The following is a 17000-nucleotide window of genomic DNA, read 5'->3' on the forward strand; positions in this document are numbered from 1 at the left end:
AAACTGGGGGGCCTTACTGCTCCCGGTCCTGACCGCGAAACGCCACTTGTGAGTCTCCTGGAAACAGAGCTTAATAATAAGTCTTGTATGGGGTCCGTTTTGGTTTAAGGTAAAGGTGCAGCGGAGAATTCAGAGCAAGGATAGCTGAAAAAGAAGTAGTTAAATTACTTGTTTTGTTTAAAGAAAAAAGCTGGGGAGGAGGTTTTGGGGGTTTTTCTGTTTGTTTTGGTGTGTGGGGGACGTAGGGATAAGGGGGTTGACCCAATGGATTTTTTTCTTGACTGAGAGGTTTCCTAATATTCAAAGTTAAAAATATCAACCGTATAACAATGAACGAATTTATGTAGCTGAACGGTGGTCTGTGAAGATTCATGGTTTAACTTATCAACGGATTTACAGGTTTTCAAAAATAATTCACTACCATTACAGGTTGCTTATTCAGAAACAGTATCTGTGTGTGAACTAAGGAAAATTATCCGGACCAAGAATTAGCACCAATTTTTTTGTTGTTGTTGCATGGTTCCTGCATATGATAGTGATGCTGCATTATCCTAAAGTTATGAAGTAGATGTTTAGGGAAATCTGACTTATTTTATATTTTAAGTGCCAGATATTCGTGAGTAGACATTAATATATTGTTTTGAATTCGTGTAAAACTTCTTTGTATAGTAATTTACAATTAATTTTTCTATTTTAAATGAAAGCACCTTTGCAAAAGGTAGAGGGAAATGCTTGCTGTTACCTGAAAATCATAGTAGAGGTTTTAATCATTCTTAAACTTGAATGGAGAGTTTTGCTAACAGTTTTGATTTCTGCTTTACGTTTCAGTTTGTGTAAACCAAGTCAGTTGTAGGCAGCACATTAAGTGCATTAAGAATGTATAAGTTGTGATATCATGTGCATTTTTATTTGTACATTTATTTATATTACAGGTATTTTAATAACTGTAGAAGTGTCTCTTTTAAATATGTCTGTTTTTTATTTTTGTTTTTAAATGTTTCTGCTTATCTTTCCTAAACAATAGTTTATTGAGTACATGACTTATTAGCACTGTGATAAACTTGAAGATCATCATTGAAATTGCGGTGTAGGAATGGCCTACACTGAGGCATAAAAAGAGAATTTTACTGTCCCATGTAGTGCTCAGTTTTCACAAGAATTCTATTGTTAAACATATATTGTTTAACTTGGCTAAGTTTTCCCAGCTTTTTAGAGCCTACACTATAATGCAGTACAATACAAAGCCAAATACATAGTTGTTTTGACTTATATTTTCTTAACCAAAAAAAGTAAGATTTTACACTGGTACATAATTAAATGAATTCTTCCTCCACAGCATTCTGTTAAATAGTCCTCCCTCCCCCCCATATCTCTTACATAGGTATCATTCTGCCTTCTCAATCCTGTATCAAGTAGTGAAAGCTTTTATGCTTTGTTTACTATGAGTTAGTCTTTTGATGGCATAAAATTTATTTAGTAATTTATTTTATGCTTTCTTTGTTAATTTCCTTAAACCACTGTATGTTAAAAAAAAAAAAAAATTAGGAGTGCCTATGTGGCTCAGTCGGTTAAGCATGAACTCTTGATCTCAGCTCAGGTTTTGATCTCAGGGTTGTGAGTTCAAGCCCCGCGTGTGTTGGGGTGTTGGGCTCCACACTGGGCACGGTGCCTACTTAAAAGAAAGATTAAGGTGGGGCGGGGGAGCACATAGCTGGCTCAGTTAGTAGGGCATGGGACTGTCGATTTCAGGATTGTAAACTGAAGCCGCACATTGGGTATAGAGATTACTTAAAAATAAAATATTTTAAAAAAAGATTGAGGGAAGCTGGTTGCCATTTCATGCTTACATGTTGTCAGAAGAGAAGTTATTGGGGGTTTTTTCGTAGTTATTTGCCTGAGTCTTGTTGTTTCTTGTGATTTAAAGAGTCCAAAGAATTGACTTGCTCTTTTAGGGAAATTTCTTTTTTATTAAAAGAAATGTATGATTTGTGGGAAAATTTGCCATCACTTCATTTTAGTCAAAATCTTAACTAAAGCCATGAGTATTTCTGACCACAGATATGTTCAGCATATCTTTTGTAGGTTGTCTATTGATAAATTTTAATACCCTAAATCATTTTTTGTACTTGTCCCATCTAGTGGAAATAGGTAGTGGGAAAATTTGCCATCACTTCATTTTAGTCAAAATGTTAACTAAAGCCATGAGTATTTCTGACCACAGATATGTTCAGCATATCTTTTGTAGGTTGTCTATTGATAAATTTTAATACCCTAAATCATTTTTTGTACTTGTCCCATCTAGTGGAAATAGGTAGTTAGGATACCACCAGGCAAAGTAAAAATCTGTTTCTAAAACTATACTGTTTTTATCTAAGGAAGTAAATAATGGTTTATGCCCAAGATCTAGAAGAAAAGAGAACCAACTTAGTTTAAAAAAAAGAAGCAAGCGTGAAAGAAATTAATTTGCTTGAGCTCTTATTTCTAAGACCTATTTTATTTTTTTATTAGAGGCAGATGCAGGCATTATCTAAGCATAGGAATTTATGTAGCATTAAATGGAGAAGTAGGAGATGATACTGGTAAATGTCTTGATTATTTTCTGGTCTAATAATACTAAATAATAACTCTACTGCCATTCGTTAAGTAAATAAGGTTATTGGTAAGTTAACTATTGCAATTCCACCGTCCAGCCATTCTAGCATGAAGTTGCTTTGTATTTCTAGTAATCTTTTTAGAAAGAAGTTAGGACAGACTGACTTCATTCCAACAATCTATCCTTGAGTAGCTCCTGTGATAGGGCACGGTATATTTGAATTTAATGTATTGCAAGCAAAAAAAATTGTCAAAAAGGTAGAGTAATTCCACTTGGTTAAATGTATTACCAATCTGTGAGTCTGATATTACCCTAGTCAAGCTCATAGCTGTGATCAGTGAATGAATGTTTAATAGTGTTGTGGTTTTTTTTGGTCTTAGTATATATAGTATACTTATACTATATACTAATACTTAGTATATTTTAATGCCCTGAATATTTACTTGTTCTTTGCTTTTTGGGAAGGAGAGGTGTCAGTCTTAACTATAGGATATCTTTATGGAATCTCTTACTTCGTTACCATTTTAACAAGATCAGCAAATGATGGCTTGAACTTTATTTTCTCATGTTATAAAAAAACCCTAGAACATAGTTTAACAAATTAAAAACTAACACTACTATTTTTTAAAAAATAATTTTGAATTACTACAAAAAATATGTAATCTCCTTTGAAAAAGAAGTGGCAATATAAGAACAAGGGCAAAAGAATGATTCTAGGAATTTGTGTATTTGGTATAAGGACTATCACTTATCATTGTGCAATATGAGGAGCTTTGATGTTAAAGGTTATTTCACTCTGAGACTCTTGTCCCCATAAGTTAATATTTGACAAAATGTACAGATTTTCAAACAATATACTGTTTATGGTCTAGGCCAGTGTTTTCTATGTTGCACACACATTTGGAGTTGCATGTAGACTTCATGAAGATGAAATTTGATTGTACAGCTGAGGCTTTTAAAAGAAACTTAACATGTTTATTTGTAAATAATTGGAAACAACTCCAAGTTATCAATAGGAGGGAAATACTATTGATATTAATAAGGTTATAGATGAATTATCATATATCCATGGGGTGGAATGCAATGTTGGCACTTCAAACCATGCTACTAAACAATATTCCATGATATGAAAAACTTTTGACCAGTTGTATTTGTCAGGACTCTTGGGCATAAGAGGAATATATGTCAAACAAGCTTAAACTAAAAAGAGCATGTGTTGGTTTACATCACCAGGAAGTAGAAATATGGCTGGATTCATGGCTCAGATGATGGTAGTGGGTCTTTTTTCTCTTTCTGTCTCTCTTCCTGGTCTGCTTTCCTCACTGTGTTGGCATAATTGCCTTCACAAGATGTAATGCAGCATCTTCCTAGCATTATAACCCAAAGCCAAAAAGGTGTTCCTTGCTAGAGCTAACAGCAAAGCCCTAGGAAGGACTTTTAGTGACCCAGCTGATGTCTTTGTAGCCTTCTGTGAACCACTGGCTCACTGTAGAGAGGGAGATGGGTTGCTTGCCCTCCTCTGTGGATGGCGCACTGTAATTGAGAGCCCTCACCTGGGAGAGAAAGGGTTGATCACCAATGCTCTGAACACAGTGAACATATATCCACTATAAATATGTAATCTGTATTACAATTTTATTGGGTAGGAATAAAATTTATTTTATTGAGTGGGAAAATATAGAAAAAAATTCTACAAGATCTGAAAAGTGTCAGGAAAACTAAAATTTATTTCTTACAAACCTTTCACAGTGAACCTGTATTACTTTTATTGCTGAAGTGAGAAGGGGACAGGTTCCAGGGTACAAATTATGAACAAAAATCTTAACTTTGATCATGAGAGGTCACACAGTAATTATGTCATTGCTCAAAATTTTTTAGAGTTCTTAAAAATTGTCTTCAGAACCTGAACCATGTAGCTTTTTATAATGGGTATTATATGCACATGGTTAAAAAAATATAAAAAGATTCCTTTCTATTTTTGTTCCCAATTTGTCCAGTTCCCATTCCTCCCCATAGGTAACCAAATACACATTTTCCCCCCCTCTTTGTTTTTTAATTTATCTTAGAGATTATTCCATGTAAAGTATACAAAAGTTTACTTATTCTTTTTACAGCTGCTTTGATTGTGTGGATGTGCCATCCTCTATGTAACCAGTTCTCTCTTATTAAGCATTTGGCCTGTTTTCTTTTGCTGTTATAAACAATGTGCAGCTTTTTTTCTTTTTTAAACTTCAGTGATAATCAGGCTTTATCCTTTTTTATAGATGTCGAAAACTGTATTCTGAGTCATATTTGATAAATAAGTTGGGCCATCAAACCGGGTGATAGTGTTTTAGGTCAGAAATATTTAGTGTTTTTGAACTGTTTCAAAAGTGTTGAACAAAACTGTTCAAAAGTGTTTCTGAAGTGTTTCTTCAGAGTTTCAGAAGCATTACTTCATAATATGCATTAGTATCATGATTGGAATAATTTTACTACCTCTTAAAATTACTACTTCAGGACGCCTGGGTGGCTCAGTCAAGCAACTGACTCTTGATTTCAGCTCAGGTCATGGGGTCGAGCCCCACATAGGGCTCCATCAGGCTCCATGCTCAGCATGTATTCTCTCTCTCCCTCTGTTGCTCCCCCCCACTCACGCGCTTTCTCTAAAATAAAATGAAACACTTTTTAAAAAAATTACTGCTTCAAGGATAAGTATTGGAATATAAGTTTTGATGCATTTCCAAAAAGTCCTGTTGCATTACCTCATAGGTATACTTTGTATAATGAGATTGGAGAGGTTCAAACAAGAATAGCTAAAATGATAAGTTAACAGGAGACAGCTCTTACATGCTAAGAATAAGATAAATTTAAGACTTTTTACCCCTAACTGAAATCCGTTAACTGTGAATATTCAACAGCGTGAATTTGTACTTGTATATTATATCTCAAAATAAACACATGGACCTCAGCGGGAATTAGAAAGCTCCAAGGGTTTGACCTACCCCCCCTCCCCCATTTGATAAGAGAAACTAAAGCAGCATGTCTGAGTGACTTACTTAAATTTACAGGACAAATTAGTGGGAGAGTCAAAACTGTAGCCCAGGTCTAATGACATTTATGACTTTCTTTGGAAAATTTAATTTGAAGCCTAACAGTTTGGAATAAATAAAATAATGTTCTGATTTACACTGTAGATAAATTAGGACCCATTAACTTAAGTGAAATTTTAAAAACTTTGAGCAACTTTATGAATGTCTAAACCACAAATGGCTACTTAGGACTTCTATCATATCTAGTCCTTAAGGATAGTGAGACCTTGCCCTTTGCCTTTCTGTGCCTGGCATCTAGTATAGCTTTCACGACATGGTCAGGGCTTGAGGAACATTGTTAATAGTGAGTCTTGTTTTCCTAGAGCACATTTCACAGACTTTTATTGACAAGGTACAGGAGAATAAGTAGGAACTGTGGAACTGACCCTGTTCAGCAGTAGGTCCATTCCAGCTTAGAGTGAAAATTGCCCCTGGCAAGTTTTGTATGTTACTTTCGAACATTCATCCACTTTTCATTTCAATTAAACAAACACTTACTGAGCATTTTGTATTATACCAGACTCGGGATACCAAGATGAGGAAGAGAAAGTTCTGCTTTTTGAGAAGCTCATGGTAGTGAGATGAGGGGAGGTGGGAACAAAACACACTCACAAGGCTCCATGTTAGAGAGATTCATGTCATGTAGAAGCTGACTAAGGAGAAAATTTATTTTCCTAAGTAGGGTTGAAGAAAGTATCACAAGGCAAACCTTGATGAATATGTTTTCCAGCAGTGTTAGGGCTAGGAACCATCATAGGAGAAAAGTGGGAAGTGTGCTAATAGGGGAGGTAGTTTAGAATTCCTAGCGGAGAGAACAGTTTATGTCAAAGCAGAGATTTTGAATTGTGTTACACATTTGGGGAAGGAAGAATAGGTTTGGGTGGTGTGCATGGACCACAGATTGCTTTGTGGAGATGGCAGGACATGAGGTATTATATAAGTAGGTGGTACTTAATGAAATTTAGTGAGTTTTTCAATCCCTTTAACAAAGTTCAAGTGTTTTCATATATTGCTTAAATTTTTTGTTTCTTAAAAAAATTTGTTTTTTATTGTTTGAATTATCAGATTCTCTTTTAAAAAGTATTTTCTTTAAACTTTTACAGATTATAGTTAATACCCTTCTCATCTGACAGGGGAATTGTGTTTAGCAGTATTTGTTTAATACTTTACTTATAGTCTCTGTTCTGATCAGTAACACTGTGTGTGACCAAGTCGTTGATAGGCACTAAAGATAACTTTATTTCCCTTTATCCTGTACCCATGTGGTGGGTCCTTTTTATTTTACATCCTTAATATCATTTGACATCTTCTATACTTACACTTGTTTCCTCCCTTTTCTCCTATTTGAAATCAGACCTCCATCATCTTTTAACCAGACTGTTGTTTATAGAGTATCCAGTGGGCTACTTCATTACTACCAGAGTACCTTCCTAAAACACAAGCGATTATTTCCCTGTAAAATCTTTTAGTGAGTGGCTCCACTTGATGTAAACTCCTTGCTAGACTTCTGTTGTCCTGTTCCTCTGATACCAGTTTATCTTTCATCAGTTCTTTATACACATCCTGTGCTTCAGCCCAATCTGACTATTCATGCTTCTTTTAAATATGCGATACCATTTCAAGCTTCCATACCTTTACACATATTAACTGCTTTGTTTCAGATGCCCTTCCTTATCCCCAGGCAACTCCTATTCATACTTTTAGACCTGGTTCAGGTCATTTTTCCTTCCTGTAACTTTTTTTTTTTTGAGCTGCTACTGTACCTAGTATGTGTCTCTTAATTGCTTTTATCATGTTATAGCATTGCTATTTGCATATCTGTCTCTGACCACGAATCGCTTGAGGGGAAAGATTTGGTTTGCATTTGTGTGAGCAACACTTAACTACTGGTCTATGCTAAAGATCATTGTCAAGTATCTAAATAGATATCTAACAAAAGATATCCAAAAACGGAATTGTTCTAGACTTCTCAAAATATCAGTGTAATAACTAAGGAATAGTTTACTGTGTGTGGTACATAGCTTGTACTGATTCATTAAACAGCCTATGACAGGTTAGTGATATCACAGAGATTGGTTCAAACCCATTTGAACATGCTATTGCAGATCATAACAAGGGACTGCCTGATTATAAGAATGCCAGTCAGGGACGTCTATGTGGCTTAGTTGACTAAGGATCCAACTTTGACTCAGGTCATGATCTCATGGTTTAGTTTGTGAGGTCAGGCCCCACACTGGGCCCTCTACTGTCAGCGTGGAGACCGCTTCGGATCCTCTGTTCCCCCCTCTCTGCCCCTCCTTCACACACACGCTTTCTCTCTCTCAAAAATAAATAAACATTAAAAAAAAAAAAAAAAGAATGGCAGTCAGTAACATATCAGTTGTACCAATTCTTGTGTATTTATACATTTTGCCAGTAACTCTTAGAATTGAATTGCAGTTATGCAAAAGATATTATATGTTCCACTTCATCCATACACAGTTGACCCTTGAAAATCCCTGTATAGCTTTTTATTCTCCCCAAACTTCATAGCCTGCTGTTGTTGATCAGAAGACTTACTGTTACCAAAACAATTAACACATAATTTATATGTTACATGTATTATATTCTGTATTCTTACAATAACGTAAGCAAAGAAAAGAATATTATTAAGAAAATCATAATAAGAAAATACATTTACAGTACTATAGCATGTTTATGAGGAAAAAAGTCCCCATGTAAGTGGACCCATGCATTTCAAACTCATGTTGTTCAAGGGTCAGCTGTAATATGAAAAACCAAAAGAATATATATATTTACAAAATGTTGAGCGCTAGATTAAGTCTTATCTTAATCACTGTGATTTGGGAGTGTTTTAACACCTAAAGTTTAGAAATATTAGTTGGGAGTCAATCAGGTATCAGAAGTTGTATATAGCCAGGCTTGTACTATAAGAAATATTCAGTGACTGAATGATAAGGCATTGTGTTAGACATGGTACAAAATGTAAAGGTTCTTGTCTTCAACAATGTTATAATCAGGTCAGTAATTTCCAGGTAATTGAAGTTTTAAAATTTTATTATTTTTTTTTTTAATTTTTTTTTTTTCAACGTTTATTTATTTTTGGGACAGAGAGAGACAGAGCATGAACGGGGGAGGGGCAGAGAGAGAGGGAGACACAGAATCGGAAACAGGCTCCAGGCTCTGACCATCAGCCCAGAGCCTGACGCGGGGCTCGAACTCCCGGACCGCGAGATCGTGACCTGGCTGAAGTCGGACGCTTAACCGACTGCGCCACCCAGGCGCCCCAAATTTTATTATTTTAAAATGGTATTTTCTCTTCCCTTTTCTCACTCATATCCTGGCATAGTTGTTTTATTCTAACCTGTTGTGGGCCAAGAAACCAAAAACAAATGGACTTTGAGTGAGATTCCAATTCTTAGACTTTGTGATAGATACAAATAAAAACAAATTATTTCCAAGTTGAAGGATGTATTCTAAAGATTTGGATTGCAGAAAAATCATTTTCTGGTTTAGCTGGCTATTTATGTTATTGAACAGTTATCTAGAGAACTGATTTCCAAAGGTGTAGAGTAGGTTTTATAGCTATGATTTTTACTCCCACATCTTCCCTGAGTAGGTGACACTATGCAGTAGTTAACCAGAGGAAGAGTGGGGGAACGAATTTTGGCCATTTATGTGGTGGCCACAGTGGCTGCAGTAAAATGAATCAGGGAGAGCTTAATTAATAGATATGATTGGATGCGTAGTCAGGAGTAAGATTTTGATAATTTTTGAAATTAATTTTAAGAGCAATATGAAACCATTTTGAGAAGAGGAATGTACGTGCTAATTTACATTTTATGAAGGTTATTCTGGCTGCTTACCATGAGAAGGTTGGAATTTGAAGGTGTAAAAGGAGGGGTCCGGAGAGATGAAAGTGACTTAGTAGGCTAGGCTGGTAGCGAGGGAGATAGAGGAAAGTGCACGAATTTGAATTGGAGACGTATGTTGAAAGTAGAATCAATAAAGACTTTTTTATGTTCCAACAATGTGACTGCCTTTGGTTCTTTAGTTACCTTCCATAATGCTGTTTTGTGTCTACTGTTTTCTTTCCCCTCTCCTCTTATGTCTAGGATGCAGACTCCCATTTATCTTTCAAAACCTATCTCAGAATCCTTCACTATCATAGCATTATTTAGGCTTATTTATTTATTAAGTTGTTATTAATTGCTTTTCTAGTTTAATCAGTTGTAATCAAACTTAGATTACAGGGTCAAGAAGTGAATGATTGATTATGAAATTGAAGTGTTGCAAAGGATTTTCATGTTAAACATAACTGAACTCCCAATCAAATCTGTGAGACTGCGTCCCTGCCTCATGTCCTTACACAAGAAAATAGTTGTCCTCTAGAGGGTGCACATTACAAAGCCTCTGTGGTCAGATAAAACTGGTTTTGTACTAACATCAGACATACCCCTCCATCTGCTGGTCACAGGAAAAATTCATCTTGTGTTCATATATTTTTGATCTTTCTAGCACTATGCTCACTATAACTTTTTTCATTCTTTGGCCTTTATGAAATACTACAGATTTTTTGTGAGTATCTTTAAAAAAATTTACTCAGTATTTGGATTTAGAAACAACTCTGTAATACTGTGTGTCTTTTTGTGTTTGCTTCCATGTACTATTCTTAATATAACAGTCAACTTACCTTTTGGAATAACTTGCAACTGATAGAAGTACTTTTGTGTCTTAAAACAATGATTTTCATTATACTAATCTTTATGTTTTATAATCCTCATAATTAAATTGAATATCTTAGAACTATTTTAAACTCTTTGTTGACACAACTCCACAAAATAGCTGCTTTATTCCAATTTTCCTTTCTACTTTATTGTTTCAGTACTTAGAAGTGAATTTATGTGATGAAAGTCATATGAAGTTATATAAATTCATTTTCTTCTGATTTGTTATAAAGCTAAAGTATATTAATATAACTAAATAGCTATTGAGTAAGTGGAGTGCACAAAAAGCAAATATTCTTATTAATATACAATTATATTTAACTATGTATATATGTAGCCATATATATATATATATATATAGCTATGTATATATGGCTATATGTATATTATCATACCAGGTAGTTAGGCCATATTAGAATAATGAAATTTAGACTTAAGGAGTAGAGAAAATAACATTACAGAACTTAAGATGAATAATTAGCATTTATGTAATAATTAGCATTTACAGTGATTTTTCTTGGGTTCCATGACCAACAAAAGGTTAACCACAACAGAATTGGGGCTCATTAACCCATTATTTCTTTGCATTTTGCTTTTCTGTTAATTCTGTGGAAAGTGTAGTTTTGATCTGAAAGTAAGTGATTCTATTCTCTCCACTTGATTTTGACTTTTTTACTTTTTTTTTTAAATAAGGATTAAGTATCAGTTACATTTTACCTATGTTTGCAAGGTTGTTTTGTGCAAATGGGTATGGTTTTCCATCTGAACAGTATTCACTTTTTACAGGGCAGTGTGTGGGTTTCTTTTTCATTGTAGTATCTCTTTCTAACAAACAGGAATACTCTGAAGATAGTAACTCCGAGCCAAATGTGGATTTGGAAAATCAGTACTATAATTCCAAAGCATTAAAAGAAGATGACCCAAAAGCAGCATTAAGCAGTTTTCAAAAGGTTCATATTTTTTCTGATTGATTCTGTGTCTTAAAGTTTATTTTTTTTAAATGATTATGTCTTAGATCAAATAAGTTCCAAGTGATTTTATCTCAGAAATGTGTTTTGGATACTGAGTGGTAATCCTATAAATAAGTTTGCATTATGCAGCACAAGCAAATATTTCAAAATGGATATCCTGTTTTTTCTAATCAAGCTGTCTATAGAGCAGGGCCATTGTCCTGAAAGGGTAGTGTGGTTCTGGACAAAGGAAATCAACATGAATGATCAATAGGTATTACCCCTGCAATTTTATTCCTTCTTCGGGGACAGATCACACAGGTGTGGTTTCAGTGTTAAGTAAGGTGATTTCTTGACTATTGATACACTTTTGGATTATTCTTATCAATGGATTATTCAGATGGGAAAAAAAAGGATTTATGGGACTATATAATAGTCAAGTAGTAGTTCTTACTTAATATTTGATGAAGAAACTTAAAAATTAGCTCACTTATCCTTAAGCGTTTTAAGACTTGTTTCCTTTTGAAAGCCTTTAAAAAATGGCACTGAGAAATGTAATTCTTGGGGAAACCTTCTTAATTCGTATGATGGAAAACTAATTCAAAACAGACATTGTCATTAGAAAATAACATTAACATTTTTGTTAGGCTAAAAATGTCTTCTATTTTTTAGGTTTTGGAACTTGAAGGTGAAAAAGGAGAATGGGGATTTAAAGCACTGAAGCAAATGATTAAGATTAACTTCAAGTTGGTAAGATTTGTTTTGAGGGGAATTAAACTAATAATGAAATGAATTCTGTAGGTAAAAACCACATGGCAGCAAAATGGCATTATATCTACCTCTTTAAAATAATTCTGTTGATACATTTTCGTATTTAGCCTAGCTTTCATTTGTGACTACCACAATACTAAGTAAAAAACATTCTGCAAAGAAATCAAACTTTTTTGAAAGCTTATCCTTTAGATACTCAGACAGTGTTTGGCTTCTTATTAACAGGGCTTTTCCAAAAACTATTGTTTATTTTGGAATTTTAAAATTTTACTTTGTATTACAAGGAGTTCCTCTTCCACTGATAAGGACAAAAACCTTAGCATTATTCTTGACTCCTCTCTTTGTCTCTCACCCCTCAAATAATCCATTGGTAATTCCAGGTGTCTTTATATCTTTTAAAAATATATCCAGTATCTGACTGCTGCTTAACCATTTTTATCTCTATTACTCTGGTTCAAACCAACATCATCTCTCACCTGGATTTTTTCAGTAGCTTCTTCTATCCTTGCCTTATTAACAGTCTATTCTCCACAAGCAGCAGGGTGATCCTTTTTGTTTTTGTTTTTAGAGTGATCCTTTTTAAATGTAAGTGAGACTGTGTCATTCCTTTGCTCTAAATCTTCTAATGGTTCCCACTCTCCTTAATAAAATCCAAATCCTGGGGTATCTGGCTGGCTTAGTCAGTTAAGTGTATGACTCCTGATTTTGGCTCAGGTCCTGATCTCACAGTTCGTGAGATCGGTTTGTGAGTTCAAGCCCTGCATCAGGTTCTGCACGGAGAGTGTTGAGCCTGCTTCATATTCTCTCTGTCCCTCTCTGCCCCTCCCCTACTCATGCACCCTCTCTCAAAATAAATAAATAAAACTTTAAAAAAATAATAATAACAATAAAATAAAATCCAAATCCTTATCATGACCTATAACACCCTACATCATCTTACCCTTTCTGATCTTATTTTCTCTGTACGGCTTCCTTGCTGTTCCTCCTGTCATCCTAAGGATGCGCCTACTCATAAACACTTGTATTTGCTATTTCCTCTGCCCCAAATGCTCCTCTGTAATAGTCATATGGCTCTTTTCTTCATTTGATCAGATCTTTATTCGGTGTCACCATATATCAGGATGGCCTCCCTCTGGACCACCTTATGTAAAATAGCATCCTTCTCACCATCACTTACATTCATCTTACCCTGCTGTTTTTTTTTCTTTGAATATATCACCGCTTAATTGCCTTTCTGCTACCCTCATCCCCATGGGTGGTAAGGTCCATGAGAGCAGGACTTTGTTTTATTCACTGTTATATTCCTACCACCTGTAGTAGTAGTGGCTGGCATTCAGTAGGTACTCATATATGTTGTAGAAGTTGTAAATAATCTGGAACTGTCATGACATTGTACCCTCATAGAATTGGTAGTCTTCAGGAGTGCAGGTTAGAGGTGGAGGGGAAAAAATGGTTAGACAAGAGGACTAGTGACAGGCGTAAACCTTAAAATCACTAAGGGTAGAGGAACTTTTGAGAAGCTTAGAGAGCAGAGGTAAACACTTGCTTCTGTGGCAGATGAAAGGATAGCTGGTAATCTGTTACCACTTTATTTTTCTCCTGTCTCTAATTTCTCATATGTCTCCTCCCTGTCACCATTAACTTCTCTGTCCCTTCTGTTTGAAATTGAACTCCCTGAATTGACTGTTACTTTTGTCCAGGTAACTTCTGCTAATCTTGCATCCTGTTCTTCTTGCCATATTCTCACTTTGGCATCCTCACCTACCTTTAGTAGTAGAAGCCCTCCATGACATTTACAAAAACTATCCACAAAATATTTTAGCTCATTCTTCACCCCCCAAAATATCAAGACTATTCAAAACATTTTACACAGTAATAAGTATGTTGTCAATTGCTTTTAAATATCATTAAAAAAGGAAAATGTCTGTCTTGCGTTTACCCAAAGAATATGTTGCACAAAGCCCTTGTGCTTTCTTTCCATTTATTATTTGTGAAAATATTAAACACAAATACATACTATATTTAAATCAATAGCTTAGATATGGGAGAAGCATCAGGTGTCTCAAGGGATAGAGATTTTGATTAAGTAATTTTAGTGACATTAGAACCTCATTGTTCAACTCTTAAGATTCTACGATTTGAGGGGCCCCCGGGTGGCTCAGTTGGATAAGTGTCTGACTTTGGCTCAGGTCATGATCTCACAGCTCGTGAGGTTGAGCTCCGCGTTGGGCTCTCTGCTGACAGCTCAGAGCCTGGAGCCTGCTTCAGATTTTGTGTCTCCCTCTCTCTCTCTGTCCCTTCCCTGCTTTCACTCACTCTCTCTCTCTCTCAATCAAAAATAAACATTAAAAAAAAATTTTTTTAAAGATTCTATGATTTGAAATAATACAATAGACCCTATAGAAATCGACTTTCTTAACATACTAGCAGTAGTTTAGCGTTTGAGCCCATTTAAATAAATATATGCTACCCATAAAACTTGATCTTACCATTTTACCTTGAGCCAAGATGGTAAGCAAGTAAGGGAAAGGATTATTTGTATTTTGTGTAATTTTTTCCTGCCTTCCTTCTCTATCTTTTATTTGCTCAAACAACATCTGTGAATAAGTTGTGTTTTATAGGAGTAGTTTGAGCTTCCACCCCTCAGTTTCTAGTTGGATTCAGAATAGGACCCATGTTGCCGTGTGAAGGTTTTGAGCAATAAAAAGTTAGAAGGGTTTTGTTATCAACTGCTCTGTGTTAATTGCTGCAATTTACCTGATCTTCCTGTAGTCTTTAATTACAGTAACAGAATTATTGAAAAATGAGCTTTAAAGTTATTAGAGTATAAAGAAATGAATTAAAAATGAACTTTCTGCTAAAATCCTATTTCTAATCTGCCTTTCGCCGTAAGATATGTTCTGTAACTTGGGTTTTAACACTACTAGGATATTACCTATTATTTACCCTCACATGGTACTGACATATTTGGAAATACAAGTGGTTTGATTTATATTTATATATATATATATATATATATATATATATATATATATATATACACACACACACACACACACGTATATATAACTAAGGTTTTTCCCTGTTCTGTCCATTTTTCCCCCCACTCCAACTACTGTTTTCTTTTTTGTAATTCCATTCTTGCTTAGGTTTCAGGGAGTCTTCTCATGTTTTTTTTGTCCCTCATGCTGTATCTCAGGGCAGGACATAGTCATAAGCAGGAAAATTACATTATCATTTTTCATCCTAATAAACACATGTGGTCGTTAATCAAGAAAAACGCTGTATCTGCCAGTGTCCTACCTCCCTGATTAAAAGTGGAGTAGAACCCAGTAAAAAGAGGGATTAATAGCAGTTGGAGATTGTCGGGACTGTGGATTCAGGTTATCAGATTAGACTCATAAATGGACTTCCATGGTATACTTTTTTTTTTTAATGTTTATTTATTTTTGAGAGAGAGAGTGAGCAGGGGAGGTGCAGAGAGAGGGAGACACAGAATCCAAAGCAGGCTCCAGGGTCCGAGCTGTCAGTACAGAGCCTGATGCGGGGCTCAAACCCACCAACTGTGAGATCATGACCTGAGCCAAAGTCAGAGGCCCAACCAACTGAGCCACCCAGGCGCCCCTTCCACGGTATACTTTGAGGGATGATGGGTCATTCGCCAAATACTTAAGTGATTGAAATTCCAGGGGTAGTTCCTTATTTCCTCTGATCTCTCATGTTTTCTTGGAATAACCACAGTAGTGCAAATAGTCCTGCAAGGAATAGCAACATTAGCTATATCTGCTATTGAGTAGAGCCTTGGGTGGGAGGACTTTTCTCAATAGTGGGATGAGTACCTGGGCTTGAAAAGTTTCCTTCACCTCACATTTCACCGTTGAGCCAACCAATAATGAATGGAGAAAAGAAATATACCGCTATTGTTGGAGAACTTTCTCATCAAGGGGTAAATCTTCAGAAGAGGATATAGCTGATATCTGTGTAGTTGAGACCCAAGGCATTTGAAAAGTTGGATTTATTTATATTTTTTGGTTTGTGAATATTGTAGTAGTTCTTATGATTTCAATAAATGTACAATGAGAACATATCTGAAATTTTGAAAATTTGTAAATTGTAGTCTTTCATAGGCTAACTTCATAAATTTGGTTCATGTGTCCCAGTGATTTAGAAATTTCAAATTTAAGCTAAAATGTTTATAGCATTTCTGTCATACATACTTTCTCTATCGTAAAACCTTATTTTTCAATTATGTAGTAATATGTACTATAATCTTAATTGTATAGAAATTTGCGTGCATAAATACATATCTAATAATGCATTTTTCTTCCCTCATAGACAAACTTTCCGGAAATGATGAACAGATATAAACAACTATTGACCTATATTCGGAGTGCAGTCACAAGAAATTATTCTGAAAAATCCATTAATTCTATTCTTGATTATATCTCTACTTCTAAACAGGTTAGATTCTGGTTGTTCCTTTTAGTACTTATCAACATGTTGTTATTTATACTAAAGTCTTTGTTCTTCTTTTTTTTTTTAATAAGATGTAGAGGTTCTAGTTAAGCAGTTATGCCAGTCACTAAAGTGCTTTAGAAATAATGTACTCTATATTGTTTTCTTATAGTACTAATTATGCAATATTAAAAGGTAATAAGTAGCTTAATCTCTTCAAATAATATCTTGAGATACCAACATAATCTGCACACAACTTTTGTAGACTTAAACTCCCATACAGTTACTATTATAGTTTGTTTCAGCAAACTCCATCACCACCTCAGTTAGATTTGTGTAGATTTGATTAACTACAGATCCTTGAAGGGATACCCTGTACTCATATTAGTACTTGGCATTGCCATTAGGTGTTTAGTAAATTCTTTTATAAAGA

The 17000-nt window shown here is 35.0% G+C and overlaps 1 protein-coding gene across 2 annotated transcripts in view; it reads left to right on the forward strand.

Moving 5' to 3' along the window:
- COPS2 (COP9 signalosome subunit 2) overlaps window positions 1–17000 on the forward strand; it is a 31222-nt gene that overhangs the window by 551 nt on the left and 13671 nt on the right. For both annotated transcript variants that reach the window (XM_030318228.1, XM_030318229.1), the window contains exons 2-4: window positions 11228–11341; window positions 12014–12091; window positions 16448–16573. In XM_030318228.1, the coding sequence (XP_030174088.1) occupies window positions 11228–11341; window positions 12014–12091; window positions 16448–16573 (318 nt within the window). The remainder of the gene's footprint in view (window positions 1–11227; window positions 11342–12013; window positions 12092–16447; window positions 16574–17000) is intronic.

Source organism: Lynx canadensis, chromosome B3 (genome assembly GCF_007474595.2).
Source record: "Lynx canadensis isolate LIC74 chromosome B3, mLynCan4.pri.v2, whole genome shotgun sequence".
NCBI lineage: Eukaryota > Metazoa > Chordata > Mammalia > Carnivora > Felidae > Lynx > Lynx canadensis.